Source organism: Eleginops maclovinus, chromosome 10 (genome assembly GCF_036324505.1).
Source record: "Eleginops maclovinus isolate JMC-PN-2008 ecotype Puerto Natales chromosome 10, JC_Emac_rtc_rv5, whole genome shotgun sequence".
In the NCBI taxonomy this organism is placed as follows: domain Eukaryota; kingdom Metazoa; phylum Chordata; class Actinopteri; order Perciformes; family Eleginopidae; genus Eleginops; species Eleginops maclovinus.
Genome location: NC_086358.1, coordinates 963,372 through 979,363, shown reverse-complemented (window position 1 = coordinate 979,363; position 15,992 = coordinate 963,372). Strand labels below are relative to the sequence as shown.

General features: G+C 44.7%; 1 protein-coding gene across 1 annotated transcript in view; it reads left to right on the top strand.

The window, feature by feature from the left end:
• Positions 1-15,992, top strand: part of LOC134871421 (glutamate receptor ionotropic, delta-1-like) — a 139,070-nt gene that overhangs the window by 31,264 nt on the left and 91,814 nt on the right. The window contains exon 3 of the mRNA XM_063894203.1: positions 14,890-15,095. Coding sequence (XP_063750273.1) covers positions 14,890-15,095 — 206 coding nt within the window. The remainder of the gene's footprint in view (positions 1-14,889; positions 15,096-15,992) is intronic.

Here is a 15,992-nt window from a genome sequence, read left to right as displayed (position 1 = left end):
TTCACTTATCGAAACGACCTTGGTGGAGGCCTGCAGTCTCAGTGGTTATAGGTTTGGCATAATTACGTTGTGGTCGCTCTAAACCCAAAACTATTTTCAACATAACATTGAATTCAGTTTTGAATACTTTAACATCTCATTCAGTAGGAAGGAACATGATGTGTGTTTTTAAAAGTCCACATTTAGAAAAAGAAGTCCGAATTCTTTCAAAGTCAACGTTTTGAAAGTCGACATTCACAAGAGATTTCAGAAACTTGAAAACAAGTTAGATCTTTTAGGAAATAGTCAGAAATTCAAATTTGGAGAAAAAATCTGAAGTTGAAAAAGGAAAAATAATTGGGAGACACAAAGCGTGAATCTTTAAAAGAAGAGATTAGAGGAATGAGAGTGGAAGGGATGAACGGTTAAAGGGATTTAGGTGGGGAGGGAGGGAGGGACGGATGAAGTGATCTAGGGATGAAGGGAGGTAGGGATGTTGGGAAGAAGGATTATAGGAAGTTGGTAAAGAAGGGTGGTTATCAGAGTCAGGATGTGATGTGGTGGATTATCAGCTGATTCGGGGGGTGCTTGGCCAATTATCTTCCATGCTAATTGAGCAAAAGGTTGTCCTTGTGTACAGAAAATGTGGAGGTAACATGTAGACATGTGTAGAAGATCTCGCTGTGTGAGAAAAGGTCAGTGACAGAAATAAAGTCTGAGCAACCAGTAGCTTGACATTCAAAGGTGAAATCCATGCTGTGTGGTCCATTAGGAGCTGTGTGCCCCCCCGGGCTCCTGTAGACTCTCGCACTGTAAACCATATAAACACAGCAGACAAACTAAAGCCTTCTCTTCTTGCAGATGCTTAGCTCTTTATCCTCTAATGTGAACACAGAAGCCTGAAGGAGGCAAACACAGCTCACGGCTTTACAATAACACAAGGCTACGGGGTCACAGGAGGGACAAAATGCCTCATCTCTGCAAATGACACAAGCGTTTATTACTGAGGGCGGATTTCAGATGGCAACAAAAAAACGTCTTGGACTGAAATGTGGGAATAAATAAAGACAGATGAGGAAAAATGACAACATTTAGCCTATTTGAAAGACGATACGAAGGAGTTATTTAAACCAACTATTATCATGGATACTTATACTAGGAATAATGAGAAATAGGGGGACATTTCAAAAAGATTAGATTCAGAAAACAGATTCAGACGGTTTTTAAAGTCGACATTTATTCTATGAAAGATTCTATACATTTATAAACAAGTTTGAAAAGAAAACAAAGAATAAAAATTGGGAGAAAAAAGGTCATTTTTAAAATAGTTAATATTTGAACTGTGTATTTATGACACGTTTGGATTCTGGTTCCACATCCCTGCTTCGTTTCTGAGCTTCAGATTACCACAGGATTTCTTAACGAGCAACTGCTGTGAAAGATCAGAGCGTTTCCACAGCAACGCCCTGCCAGTCACCAGAGACAGCCTGTCGGAGAACTATTGACAATATTGTGCCGCATTAAATTACTGCAGGTAAAAAACTGTCACTCCCATCAGCTAAATATCCTACCCATGGTCACATCACAGTTGTGACAAGCCTCGATGAGATGTTGTAGGAAAACGGCAGAAGTAACGGCTTCTTCATTTACATTTTCTTTAATTAACGTGACGCATGAAGGTAGAACATACGGCAGTTATACATAATGACTGCAATGGGATGGATCTGCACATTCTCAGAAAGTATGTGACAGTCAATTATCTTGGTTTATTGGTCCTGGCTCCATCTGCAGAACTAGAAATGGAGGGAAATGTTCCTTGAGATGTAAGAAATATGTCATTTTACAAAGTTTGCTATCAAGTTAATCCAAAAAGTTCTCATTGGTATCAATCCAAACACCCTATCTGTTGGTAATGCATGTTCAAAGTAACTATTATTCTCTCTTGCAGCCTCACTTTGGATGCAAGAGAACATCTAATGTGTAAAACACCCGCTGCTACCTGCAGGCTGCACGCATTAATGTCACCGGCGGTCATCTGTGTCTCTACGGGGTCAGCAGAGGGACAAATCTCACGTCCCATGTTCCTCTTTTACTGTAGCGAGCGCCGTTGTAGGGGGCATACTACGCCTGGAAAAACACAGCTGTGGCCAACACACACACACACACACACACACACACACACACACACACACACACACACACACACACACACACACACACACACACAATAATCTGTAAACCATCTGTTTTTTAAAGTTTTATCTTATCCATCCACACATTTTATCACTTTTGTCCAATTGTATTACTATCTTCACATTATCTGGCGTTACAAGTTATTTCCTCGGCGATAACACACAGAGGCGATATAAAAGGAGATGATCAAATCCCAAAATGAGATTCAGAGGGGTAATTTGTGCAGATGAGATTAAAAAATGATTCCTTCATTATCTCCAACACGGTGAATTAGAGGCCCGCGCTGAATAATTCAGTGTTGGATGCCGATCCGGGGGTAATAGGTTCATCCCCACCGACTCTTCCTGCCTGGCTGATGTGTAATTAGGGTCAAAGGTCGGAAGCTTTTCGGCCATCACTGTCTACTGAACACAAACCTGTGTGTGAGGCCGTGTTAGTGGGGGAATAATTCAGACGTCAGGAGGAAAGAGACGTCACATAATTGTCGGTCACTGACCCTGAGCTCCCTCCAACTTTAATCACATTGTGAAATGTTATTTCCAAACATGAGCAGAAGCAGCGATCACACTCTGAGGCATTACGCTGTAAAAGACAAAGACATTTATATGTGTCCTGTCTTTTATTTACAGGCCTGTTGGTCAATAAATGGCGTGGGTGAAAGGTGTCCGTCTACTGAGAACAAACTGCTATCAACCTGAAAAAATGACCTTTATTATAATAGTACATTTTATTTAAGAGCACCTTAAAGAGGAAAGGGAAGACAGGTCTCCAGGTTGAAACCTAAAGGAGCTTTCATCAAACTAAAAACTGAAAAAAAAAACAGCAGGCGGACAGGACAACAGAGAAACCAACAGGAGCAGGACGTGGTAGGAAACGACGACAACCGAACCAGGAGCAAAAGTGGGGCCCAGACTAAATACAGGAGGGTCATCACAAGACGAGACACAGCTGGGGAGGGGAAACACAGGGGAGACAACAAGTCTTTTGGGAAAAAAATCCAAAGTTTGGAAAGATAAAAAAAAAAGTGTGAATTTTCAAAAGAGCCACATGAGTTAGAATAATGAGAAGGGGGACATTTTGAAACATTTCAAAATAAAACAGAAAGCTTCAAACACAAAACCAAACCAGGATCCTGACAGGGAGGGAGGTCCAGAGTCTGGGAGCAGAGCAGCCCCGTGGTGACGAGGCGTGGGGTGGGAGAGCGGAGGATGAGCGGAGGTCGGACAGGGAGGGATGGAGGACTGTGAAGGTGAGCAGGAGGCCGTTAAGGGGAGCCGGAGCAGCTGGAGGGTCCGGGCTGCAGGACTACTTATCCGTCTCTAACAATAAGAGTTTTGCCTAAAATATTTGGTCCCCTTTAACTAAAGTGCATTCTTAATTACATTTCAATGTTAAGTATTCTCTTCTGGATAGTTTGCCAATTTCTTTAAACGTGTGGTTCATGTTGTAAATTGAAATCAAACAAAAACGCAACAGAAGTCAAGATGAATAAGCTGTGATAAAATGTGGGTTTTTCACCAGCAGTCTCTTGTTTTACGTCCAGGAAGTGTGTTATGATGAGGAACATGTTTGTTGTTGTATAGGAACTTTAGTCCAGGCTGAAGTGTTGCTCTGTACTTAGAGATGAAGAACTGAGTCCAGCGTGTGAAGACTGTGAAGCTGAAGGACTAAAATACTGATTTATTTGAAGTGTTCACGGCTGGATGTCCTCTCCAGACAGCTGGGCAGCACGGTGTGGAGTCGGTGCTGCTGTCAGTGATGGAGTGCTGAGTCTGAATAAACGGAGCGGTCATCATCGTGCAAACAGCCAGTAATCCCAGTCTGAAGACCTCGTTCTCTCACTTCATCTAATCATCCGGGCGATATTTACCACCATATCTGCGCTGCAGTTATGTCAGGAAGATTAATGTCAGCCTGGAAAAACTGGGTAAACAGTTCTTCATGAATAATGTCGTCCGTTGGATTTAATTTAGACGCTAGTGAGGAACAGAACCCAGCTGTGGGGACGATCAACATGCATCACGATGAACACGTCTTCATTAAGAAGAATACAAGCTATCACACGCAGGAGCCCCCCCCCCCCACACCACCACCTCCCTGCACGGCTGATGGTATGTGATGCGGGTGTAGAGTCAGCCTCTGATTGGCTTCATTTACTTCGCCCCTCGGCGGGCCTGCAGGGGGTTGAGAGCGGGGCTGCGAGGGGCCATCAGGAGCCCCGCATTTGCATTTCGGTATTCTGACCACGAGGAGGGACGCTAAATTATACATGGAGCCTTGTTAGCGAGAGACCTGTTGGTGTGCAGACGCTGCCGTGTGAATGCTGGAGATGCAGAGAGGCTGTAGAGACTCGAGCAGCATCACATCCAACCGGCACGTTGCACTATCAGGGACTCAGTACTCCATCAGCAGCGTCCAGGGAGAGCATGCAGTAATACCAGATGCTCCTCCACAAAGTGAACAGCAAGAGCTCTGTGGCCACCTTTTCTCCTCAGGTAGAGGAGAGGATCCCTCAGCACCAAACTGTAGAGCAAATATGAATCCCAAGGGACCGGAAGACCATGTAAATACAAACCTGCAGGACTGGAACTGTTCATACGGACAGACAGAAGGACGGACCGACGGACGGACAGACGTGCAGACACAGACAGAAAGACGGACAGACGGACAGAAAGACAGACGGACGGACGGACAGACGGACAGAAAGACGGACGGACGGACAGACGGACAGAAAGACAGACAGACGGACGGACAGTGTTTCAGGGCTGATTCCTCACTAGCCACACTCTGTATTGGGATTGCAGTCTGGTCTGTGGTTGGTGCTGGGATTGAGGTCCATGCTGAGCAGCTTTAACCACAAATGAAATGACTTCACTTTTTCCCCTCATCGTTAAACCAACTTTAAAGGGTTCCTTGAATATTACATGAAGAGAACATCTGTAACACTTTAGGAAACCTCAAGAACCAGTTGTATTTGAATGAACCTGAACTGGGACTCTACAGAGGTGTATTACTGGTGGTGCAACACGTTCCTAATTAAAGCAGGAGTGTTCAGTTCTTCTGTGGAAGACGCTGGGTGTATTTTCAGGAATGAACAGAGCTATGCAGCAGCTTTTCTCTGAAGCAATCTGTTCTGAGTTTGACCTGAACGAATGTCAGGACGCTCTAACCGTCAGCCTCAGTCCTCTGCGTTCAGTCCCTCTATTGTGAGTGCTTCAACCTCACTGGAGCAAATTGCTTCAGTGATATAAATGAAGTGAGCTTTCCGAACCTCCTCTGCTTCCTCAAACCTGAGAACTTTCTGCGTTCGTAAACTGAGGATTTGTCACTTTAAGAAGCGATTAAAAGACTCTGACGTTATGTTTAGAGCTTATTGATGGAGAACGTGTTTAACTGATGATGGAAATAGTTGCCTCTTGCACCTCCAACACTTTTCTTTGCCCTCAGGCTCCTCTGCCCGGTGTTGTTGCCTCCAGAGGTGTAGAGAGGCAGACTTTGATCCTGACCGGCACACGTCTTCCCTCGGCTCCCACAGATCTATTTCAGACTCTGACCGACTTCACACTGAGCGGAACAACGGAGAGCAAATGGAATAGTTGATGCTTTGAAAGGCCTTAATTGCCCACAAATCAAATAATCTGACACGGATAAATTAATCCTCTCTGCAGGATGGAGGTGATTCAGCTCGCTGGGGGGGCGGCACATTGTTCAAATAACATCAGCAGGAGAGGACTCTTTAAAGTAGAGACTCTACATACTGATATACACCTGAACATCAGCAGGAGAGGACTCTTTAAAGTAGAGACTCTACATACTGATATACACCTGAACATCAGCAGGAGAGGACTCTTTAAAGTAGAGACACTACATACTGATATACACCTGAACATCAGCAGGAGAGGACTCTTTAAAGTAGAGACACTACATACTGATATACACCTGAACATCAGCAGGAGAGGACTCTTTAAAGTAGAGACATTACATACTGATATACACCTGAACATCAGCAGGAGAGGACTCTTTAAAGTAGAGACACTACATACTGATATACACCTGAACATCAGCAGGAGAGGACTCTTTAAAGTAGAGACTCTACATACTGATATACACCTGAACATCAGCAGGAGAGGACTCTTTAAAGTAGAGACACTACATACTGATATACACCTGAACATCAGCAGGAGAGGACTCTTTAAAGTAGAGACATTACATACTGATATACACCTGAACATCAGCAGGAGAGGACTCTTTAAAGTAGAGACACTACATACTGATATACACCTGAACATCAGCAGGAGAGGACTCTTTAAAGTAGAGACTCTACATACTGATATACACCTGAACATCAGCAGGAGAGGACTCTTTAAAGTAGAGACACTACATACTGATATACACCTGAACATCAGCAGGAGAGGACTCTTTAAAGTAGAGACACTACATACTGATATACACCTGAACATCAGCAGGAGAGGACTCTTTAAAGTAGAGACACTACATACTGATATACACCTGAACATCAGCAGGAGAGGACTCTTTAAAGTAGAGACTCTACATACTGATATACACCTGAACATCAGCAGGAGAGGACTCTTTAAAGTAGAGACACTACATACTGATATACACCTGAACATCAGCAGGAGAGGACTCTTTAAAGTAGAGACACTACATACTGATATACACCTGAACATCAGCAGGAGAGGACTCTTTAAAGTAGAGACTCTACATACTGATATACACCTGAACATCAGCAGGAGAGGACTCTTTAAAGTAGAGACGCTACATACTGATATACACCTGAACATCAGCAGGAGAGGACTCTTTAAAGTAGAGACTCTACATACTGATATACACCTGAACATCAGCAGGAGAGGACTCTTTAAAGTAGAGACTCTGAATACTGATATACACCTGAACATCAGCAGGAGAGGACTCTTTAAAGTAGAGACTCTACATACTGATATACACCTGAACATCAGCAGGAGAGGACTCTTTAAAGTAGAGACTCTACATACTGATATACACCTGAACATCAGCAGGAGAGGACTCTTTAAAGTAGAGACTCTACATACTGATACACACCTGAACATCAGCAGGAGAGGACTCTTTAAAGTAGAGACACTACATACTGATATACACCTGAACATCAGCAGGAGAGGACTCTTTAAAGTAGAGTATACTCCGGTAGAGCTGCAGAGGGACAGTAATTTGTTTTGGTAAATATCTCTGGAAAGTGCTTCCTCTGTCGGTTTGAGGGAAGCATATTTCCTCCAGGATTACGGACCAACAACGGTGTTTGTGAAAGTGTTTGCTGACCCGTCCTCTCTGAGCAGACTTTGATTGGAAAAAAAACAGACTTAATCCTGGAGGTGTGTGTGTGTGTGTGTGTGTGTGTGTGTGTGTGTGTGTGTGTGTGTGTGTGTGTGTGTGTGTGTGTGTGTGTGTGTGTGTGTGTGTGTGTGTGTGTGTGTGTGTGTGTGTGTGTGTGTGTGTGTGTGTGTGTGTGTGTGTGTGTGTGTGTGTGTGTGTGTGTGTGTGTGTGTGTGTGTGTGTGTGTGTGTGTGTGTGTGTGTGTGTGTGTGTGTGTGTGTGTGTTCCTCCATCTTTGTTTTGTTGCCCATTAGTTACCAGCCTGTAAAAGGTTAGAGCAGGTGAGTATGTTTTATGGATATTCAATAGAGAGAGAAACCAATCATCCTCTCACACACACACACACACACACACACACACACACACACACACACACACACACAGTAAATGTCACACCTGTCACCGGTGGTGTGGATGAAAAGGCTTAATTATGCCTCCTCACAAACACACACTGTTATTCATTATCTCTTTTCTCCTCCTCTATAAATGTTTTCCCTCCTTACTTTCTCTACCTCACTGTTCCTCTCCCTCTGTCAGTGTGTGTGTGTGTGTGTGTGTGTGTGTGTGTGTGTGTGTGTGTGTATGAGAGTGTGTGTAGGTAATTAAGATGTCCTCTCCAGCAGTGTGGTGATAAATGGAGACGCTGTCAGGGAAACGCCTCCCACTGCATCACACACGCCCCTGCTTTGCATGAGATTTGAGAGTCTCGGTTCAGGGATTCTGCTTCATTAGTTTCCCGCTCTGACGGACGCCATCGCACAGAAACCACGTCAAGGCGTCTCCACACTCCAGAGGGAAGTCGGGTTTAAGAAACACAGTGAGACATGCTGCTTTCAATTAGACTGCAGCCCCCCCCCCCCTTTAAATTTGGAGGGATTTCCTCAAATCCACTGTCTCCTCTGTGAGCAGAAAACACCGAACAAATGAGAGCAGAAACAAGACGTCGACTCTCATCAGACTCTTCCCTCCATCTTCCTTCCTGAATATAATCAGCTCTGCAAAGGTTGCGTGACTTCTTCGTCCATCAACAACGTGTCAAATGAAACGCCAACAAGGAGGAGAAGCGGGATTCGTGTCGGCGTGTCAATCGTTCACATCGACGTCTTTGTTTGCAGTTTAACGTCAGCTGTTTGATTCCACTCGGTGTCTTGTTGTGATTACAGGAGCGGCGCTTTAAAGGGCCGTCTCAGCCCCAAATACCCTGTCCATTAGTAGCTGTGTGCTTCCTGCTCGGCAGTGATTGGTTGATGGCTCTATTTCTGCAGAAAGACAACTGAAGCTCACAACAGGCTGTGGTAGTTATCTTGAGAATCGCGTCACAATTTCCTTTTTCCGTTACGCTTCGTCTTTTTGGCTCTTTGATCGGAACAACAAGCATCTGTTTCTAACCTCTACTGAGACGATAGCATTTGGTAATGAGTTAATTATGGCTAACAAAACACTGGCTTTGTGCTTTGCCTACCGGGGGAAATGAACCCAAGTCGCTAAGAGGATCTCTTACACGGTCAGACCTCTCTTTATCAAACCCTGCTGGACATTGGAGAGGGCGCAGGTTGAAGGCTTTACGTTGTTGTTATTATTAATGGCTGAAACTTCAGTGGGAACATCTTTATTTAGGATGAGGGTCATTTTCTCATAGACTTCTATACAATCTGACTTCTGTCTTCTGGATATTAGACAGACAGTAAGTTAACTGCACTGGCTTTAGTTTGCAGCTATTGAGTAATATTAGTTATGAAACCTAAACTTAAGTTAACTTTTCATAGGTTGATCTTCTCTTCTGCCTCCCTGTGTACCTATAAGGTCAACACCATGAAGAAGGCCGTGCTTTCAGACAGTGTTGTACTTTTAAAATGAAGTATTTCAGAGTAAAGACTGGATCAATCAGTGTCAGCACTCCCCTCTCAGAAGCGTCTCTGATTGTGTGTGCTCTGCTGCCAGTCCATGATGGGGTGATGAGACTGTGAATAGTTATTGCTCCTCTCAGTCATCCTGACAAGTTGTTAATCCTCCTGCAGAGCTTCAGCATTGTGAGCTCAGTGACGTCCAACTGAGAGAGGAAGCAACAGATACCTGTGAGTCACCTGTTTAAACATTTAGCTCACAGCTTTATTCAGACTGACTTCTGGAGGGGGAGCAGAAGGAGGACCTCCCTTTGTGTGAAGCTAACAGCAGCTAGACCGTGCTGCGGTCACACGGATACGCTCTTCCTCTTCTTCTGGATGCTTCAGTCCAAATGAGCAAGGCATCCTCCTCAAAATATATCCATAAATACTTCAGGTAATACTGATGTAAGATGCTCAGCAAAAGAACAATGTGGTTAACTACTTCCCTCACTGTTGTTATGAAGGTAGATCAGGACAGCGTGACACCCAGAATCAGTGATGGAATGTCGATGGAAATCAAAGCAACAGGATTTCTGCTGCGGTTGGTTCAGAAGAGCTTTTAGTAAGATCTGAAAAAAACGTGCTCAAAACTACGGACATTACCTTTAAAACGTACTTTGAAGGTTGTATGCTTCTGCAAAGCAAACGGGAGAGGCGCCGAGATGGACTTTAATAAAGTCAGAGATATTGTGAAATCAAACCAAATGTGATCTTAAAAATAACTTCAGTTTTGAGGCGGTGGGAAAAGAAGCTTTACTGACCAGGCAATATGATGCAGTGTGTGGGTATCTACCCAGGCTTGATCTGCTAACTCATTCCGCTTGTTTTCGAGTGTTTCAATATGTCTCAGCACGATGTATCGAACTCGATGTAGAAAATATTTGACTGTTTGGGTTTTTGTTCACAGTTCCTGCTTCAGTTGAATGTGTCACGCTTCATGAGTTATATTTTGGAGCCTAAGGGTTTGGCTTTAATCCAGTTAGGATTTGTAACTGCGACACTATTCAATGAGTCCTTATTTGCCTTAAGATCAAATAATTAGCGTGCATGGAAACTCACTTCTGCACAGAGCGGCTGACTCCCTGACCCTCACGTGATTCTGCAGGATCAATCCGCCACATGTGGTTCATTTTCCAACTTTCTTCCTGTTATACCTGTAAAGAAGAGCCATTAGTTTCAGCTGGTATCTGTGGAAGATGAAAACAATAGCTGCAGAAACACAATCCATCACAATGAGTTACTCCTGTTGTTACCAGTATTATACAGACAGTATAACAACAGCAGCACAGAGAAAACCCGTGTAGCTTTGAGAGGAATAGAGTCAGACATGCTGGATTAAATAAACCAGGTTATTATTGTGTGCGTTTACACTGATTTTCGCATCACAATGGAAGACATTGAAACCAGTGGATGCCTGGAGGTGAGGGAACCTGATCCCACAGCTGAAAGAGATCGAGTGAAGTAGATTTGATTTGCATTAAATGTGCTAATGCATGCCAAACACTGATATGATGCACGGCGTTAGGAGTGTTAACATGGCATAAATGTGTCTGCGGCAAGAATGCTGACAATACCAGACACTATTTAAACAGAAGAATCCATAATACACAGTTGAATTTGCATAACGCAGTATCTGTGAGCATCAGAAGTGTTTGCTGCACCGAGCAAATGTTAGGACTGAAAAGCAAACTGAATATATTTGTGAATCTGCACGAGAAACACGGCTCGCATTTCCCCGCTGTGTGAATCTAAATTAAATCAGGTTTCTGTTTCTGGCCTACCTGGTAATTTGAGTGACTTGCTGCCCCCCCACTGTGCCTGGCTCTGATGAGAAGCTGTGGACAAGACGCTCCACGAGAGAGATGGAGGGTTTTTTATTTCTCCAGCAGAGACGAGTGTGACGGACACTCTGAGAGCCGAGAGTGAGAGATTATTAATCTATTAATCTGGTGAAGGCTGGCGTGAGGCAGACGTGTTAGAAACAGGTGATGTGGTAATAGAGCACTGCAGGGGTGTCTTACCTCTGTGTTGGACCCTGGAGGCAGCACCTTCCTGGTTCCAGCCACAAAAAGCCAATGGGATTTCCCCCCCAACTCTAATTCTGGGAAGAGAGTCATTTTGTGAAAAGAAAAAGTCCAAATCTAAGAGAAAAGTCATAATAGCATCAAACTGGACCCTTTTGAGGCTCTGATGGAGAGGAGGACTCTGAACAGACTGGATAACCCCACCCCCCCTCTCCACCTGCAGCTGGAAGGACAGCGGAGCTCCTTCTCCAACAGACTGCTCCAGCTCCGCTGTCACAAGGACGGTTCAGGAGAACCTTCCTGCCCTCTGCAGTAACTCTGTACTATAACTCCCCTCTGGCTGCAGGACTCAAACGCTGTTCATTTCATATTTAGATCCTATTTAATATTCCATTCCTCCAACACTTAATGTATATACAATATCCTACTTTGTGTTTGTGTTTATTCACTGCCAAAAAAAGGTCCCCCTCTAATACTCGTTGGACCGCCTTCAGCTTCACGGCACGCATTCTCTGTGGCATCGTTTCCACGAGCTTCTGCAACGTCTCCACATTTATTTCTGTCTGCATTATTTTTGATCTTGTATTGATGACGGGAGATTCAGACCACTGCCCAAAGTCTCTCCAGCACATCCCAAAGATCCTCCATCGGGTTCAGGTCTGGACTCTGTGGGGGCCGATCCCTGTGTGAAATGAGGTCTCATGCTCCCTGAACCACTCTCTCACAGTCTGAGCCCGATGGATCCTGGCATTGTCCTCTTGGAACATGCCCGCTCCATCAGGGGAGAAGAGATCCACTGATGGAATAACCTGGTCCTTCAGTTCATTCAGGGAGTCAGCTGACCTCATTCTTTGGGTTGCTGAACCTATACCAGACCAGCTGCAGCAGCCCCCAGATCATAGCCGGCCCCCACAGACGGGGGACCTGTGTTTGGCCGGGCAGTGTGTGTGTTGTTCATTTTTTATGTATATTTTATACATTTGTTTAGCTATTTTATTTTTATTGAGCTGCTGCAATGCAAACATTTCCCAAATGGGGATCAATAAAGCACAAATCTAAGAAAGCTTCTGAGGAAATGATCACTAATGTTAACCAAAGGTTTCAATGCTGAGTCTGACCTGGGTTTTCAGGACTCATTCCTCTAGTTATTTGATCAGTGTTGTGATATAAACAGATTTTCCAGATGCTCTCCTGTTGTTAACCATCCTGGCGCTGTTTCAGCCTCTCAGTGGAGGATTTGCTATCTGTCGTGGCCGGCTGCTACACCGATACAAAGGTGGAAGAGGTTCACAAACATGACCCTGTGTTATTGCTTGAGTTTGTTTGTGTGGACATTTAGAGGATCAAATAACACTTCTTAACGGCAGGTAAATCTTGCTGTAAAAGGACAACGTTTTGAAATGCCATTGGAAAGCTTAAACCAATGGAACGTTGCATTGGGTGGAGAAAGGTTTGTGATTTAAAATACATTTTGATGGCATTGTGTGATTTCATGGGCCCGGTGCACGAAGAGGTCCTAGCTTTTTCCGTAGTGTGCGACTCAAACCCAAGCAGCACACAATACTAAACCTACACAGTGAAAACAGGAAGCTCCACACTCTGACTTAAGTTGCACATACTGTAGGACAGAGAAGAGAAAGTGCTTCTTTATTTATATATTGGTGCCGGTGTACCTGTAGAGAACTCTGAGCAAACAAAGAGCAGTGACGCACAGAGGCTTCACATCCAGACCCAAAATACTGAGCAGAATTCCAACAGACTGGAACAAAATGTGATGCTGCAGAACAGTGTTTTCATCACATTTTCCAGGAGGAGATACAGATCGATAGGTTGACGGATGATGTGTTGACAGCTGTTGGGATGAAGAATCCAGTCCCTCATATCAGGGGGACTGTGGGTTTCATATGTGATTTACTTCCTTAATAGAGTGTAGCAAGGATGAGTCCAAAAACCTTGGAATTACTCAGCATTTTACCATGGTGGCGGCCTGTAGCTTAGCGGTGGTGACGTGAAGTCATGTGACCGTGCTGTAGTTCCTCTATAGCCCAACATTAGCCGCCTTTAGCTTAGCGGTGGAGACGTGAAGTCATGTGACCGTGCTGTAGTTCCTTTACAGCCCAACATTAGCCTCCTTTAGCTTAGCGGTGGAGACGTGAAGTCATGTGACCGTGCTGTAGTTCCTTTAGAGCCCAACATTAGCTTGTTACTTCAGAAATCCTAAAGTGGTGTTAATATCTGGAGATTATCCAGCTGAACTAAACCTCTGAGTATCATAAACTTTGAGATTATCTTCTGCTATAGTCCAAAACCACATGGAGGAATCCCATTGGACCAGGGAGATGCTGCCTTCAGGGACCAACACATAAATACCACATCACTGTTCCTCTGTATTGTTCCACCACAGTGACTGACTGCTCCTCAAATTTACTTCCAGACTGACTGACAGGTGGACGGACAGTGAATGAAATAGTGAAGGTGGAAAAACAGTGAGAGTTATGGATGATGAGATGAAACAGCTGGAGTAAGAGAGCGCAGTGTGAGCGCCGAGTGGCAGCCGGAGTCAGTCAGGACTGGAAACAAGCGGGCTGTCAGCGCTAATAGACAGAGGAGGAGGGGGAAAGAGAGGAGGAGATGTTCAGGCCAAACAACCTGTCAGCAGCTATAACAGAGCAGTGCTCCAGCGCCGCATGGCAGGATGTCGGCAGAGAAACTTCTGCAGAGCAAAACCAATCATGGCCTCAGATGCAGAGGCTGTCGGGGTGGAGGAGCTGCAGGAATACAGATAATCCTCCCCTTCAGATCGCATCGGAGGCCTTTGCTTTTGCTGCGTCACAACTCTTATTTTCCTGAGTGTGAGTGTGGAGGATTGGTTGTTGTTGTTGGTCACAGTGTAAGCCCACAGGACACAAGATGAAAGCAGCTTCTGTGGAGACTTTTGCGTCAGCTTTGAAGAGTAATTGAAGCTCACTTTACAGAATCAGCTTCTATGCTGCCAGGTGCCGTCTGCGAGAGTGCTTGTACAACTTTTCGTTTCCTTTCTGCAGATGCTTTCATCCAGACAGTCTTACATTGGTGAAAATACAAAGTCAGAACAACAACAATTCTGCAAGTTCATCAGCTGCAGAATAACATTAAAGCATGGGAAACTGCTGAGAAAATACAGACCGGCTACATTTTGCAGCTGATTCAGATTCCTGATTCAGATTGAGACATTTTCTTTGCTTTGGTAAAGGTTGCAAGAAGATCCTTGGCAAATATTCCTGCCTCTGAGTTCCTTTCTAGTTGCATTTATGCAAGGTTTCCTCCGGCATAGTTCAGATCTTGCCATTGTTCGACTTTCTTCATGATGTTTTCTGTTTGCTCCTTGCCGTCCTGAACCTCCAAACATTGCATTTAAACATTTGCATCGACACATATCTGACTCTACTTCTTTCCTGCAGATATCCGCGGCCTGCAGGGCTTCCTGGACCAGACGTCCCGGCAGGGCGTGGACGTGGCGCTGCAGCGCGTCGACAGGAACATCAGCAAGGTGTTCACCAACCTGTTCAGCACCATGAGGACGGAGGAGCTGAACCGCTACCGGGACACACTGCGCCGAGCCATCCTGCTGCTGAGTCCCCACGGAGCACACACCTTCATCCAGCAGGTCGGTCCTCGTTATGTCCACTGTGTGGGGATGTGTGTGTACATTAAGGGGACAGCATGATGGTCCTCATTCTGTGACTGTGCAGGAATATGTGTGTGCAGTGGGGAGATGAGTGTGTGTGGCTTCAATAACTTATTGATGAAGTATGGCATGATCTGTTTGCACACAAGGGCCAAGAGACGTGTGGATATATGGATTGAAGAATTGATTGGTTGGTTAGAGATTAAGTGTGAGCACGTTAAGGGGAAAACGAAAGTAAAAATGTACGTCGCAGAGAACACATTAGTCAGACTGTAGAGAACGTGTGAGTGCACATAGGGAACAACAACTGTACCAAGGAAACGAGAAAGTGTATGAAGGGAACACTTGCATGTATTGAGTAAACAGGATTTAGTTCACAGGGAACAAATGAAGGAAGTCCGTCCAAGGGTCCATATGGTGATAAGGACTGCTCATAGGGAACAATTGAGTGTGCATGCATGGAGATTGATTGAAGATTAAAAGTCAAAATGAATGAAAAAATGTCAAACACAATTAAATTTGACAGTTTATCAAATGAAGTAGATGATGTAGATCGGGCTGAGAGGGACTGAGGACACGAGAGAACAAGTGAGTCTGCTTTAGAACAAGTGTGAGTAAATCAGGAACGATGGAGTGCACATGCAGCAGTGTGTGAAGAGATTCAGTGAGCGAACATGAAAGTCCGTCTGTGTGTGTCCGGGCTTTCTGTCCGTCAACACGCTGATCACTGTGTGTGTTTGTGTGTGTGCCAAGGTGTGAGTGGCCACCTGGACTGACAGATGGACGAAACACACACACACACACACACACACACACACACACACACACACACACACACACACACACACACACACACCACTAAGGGTTTTCTCGATG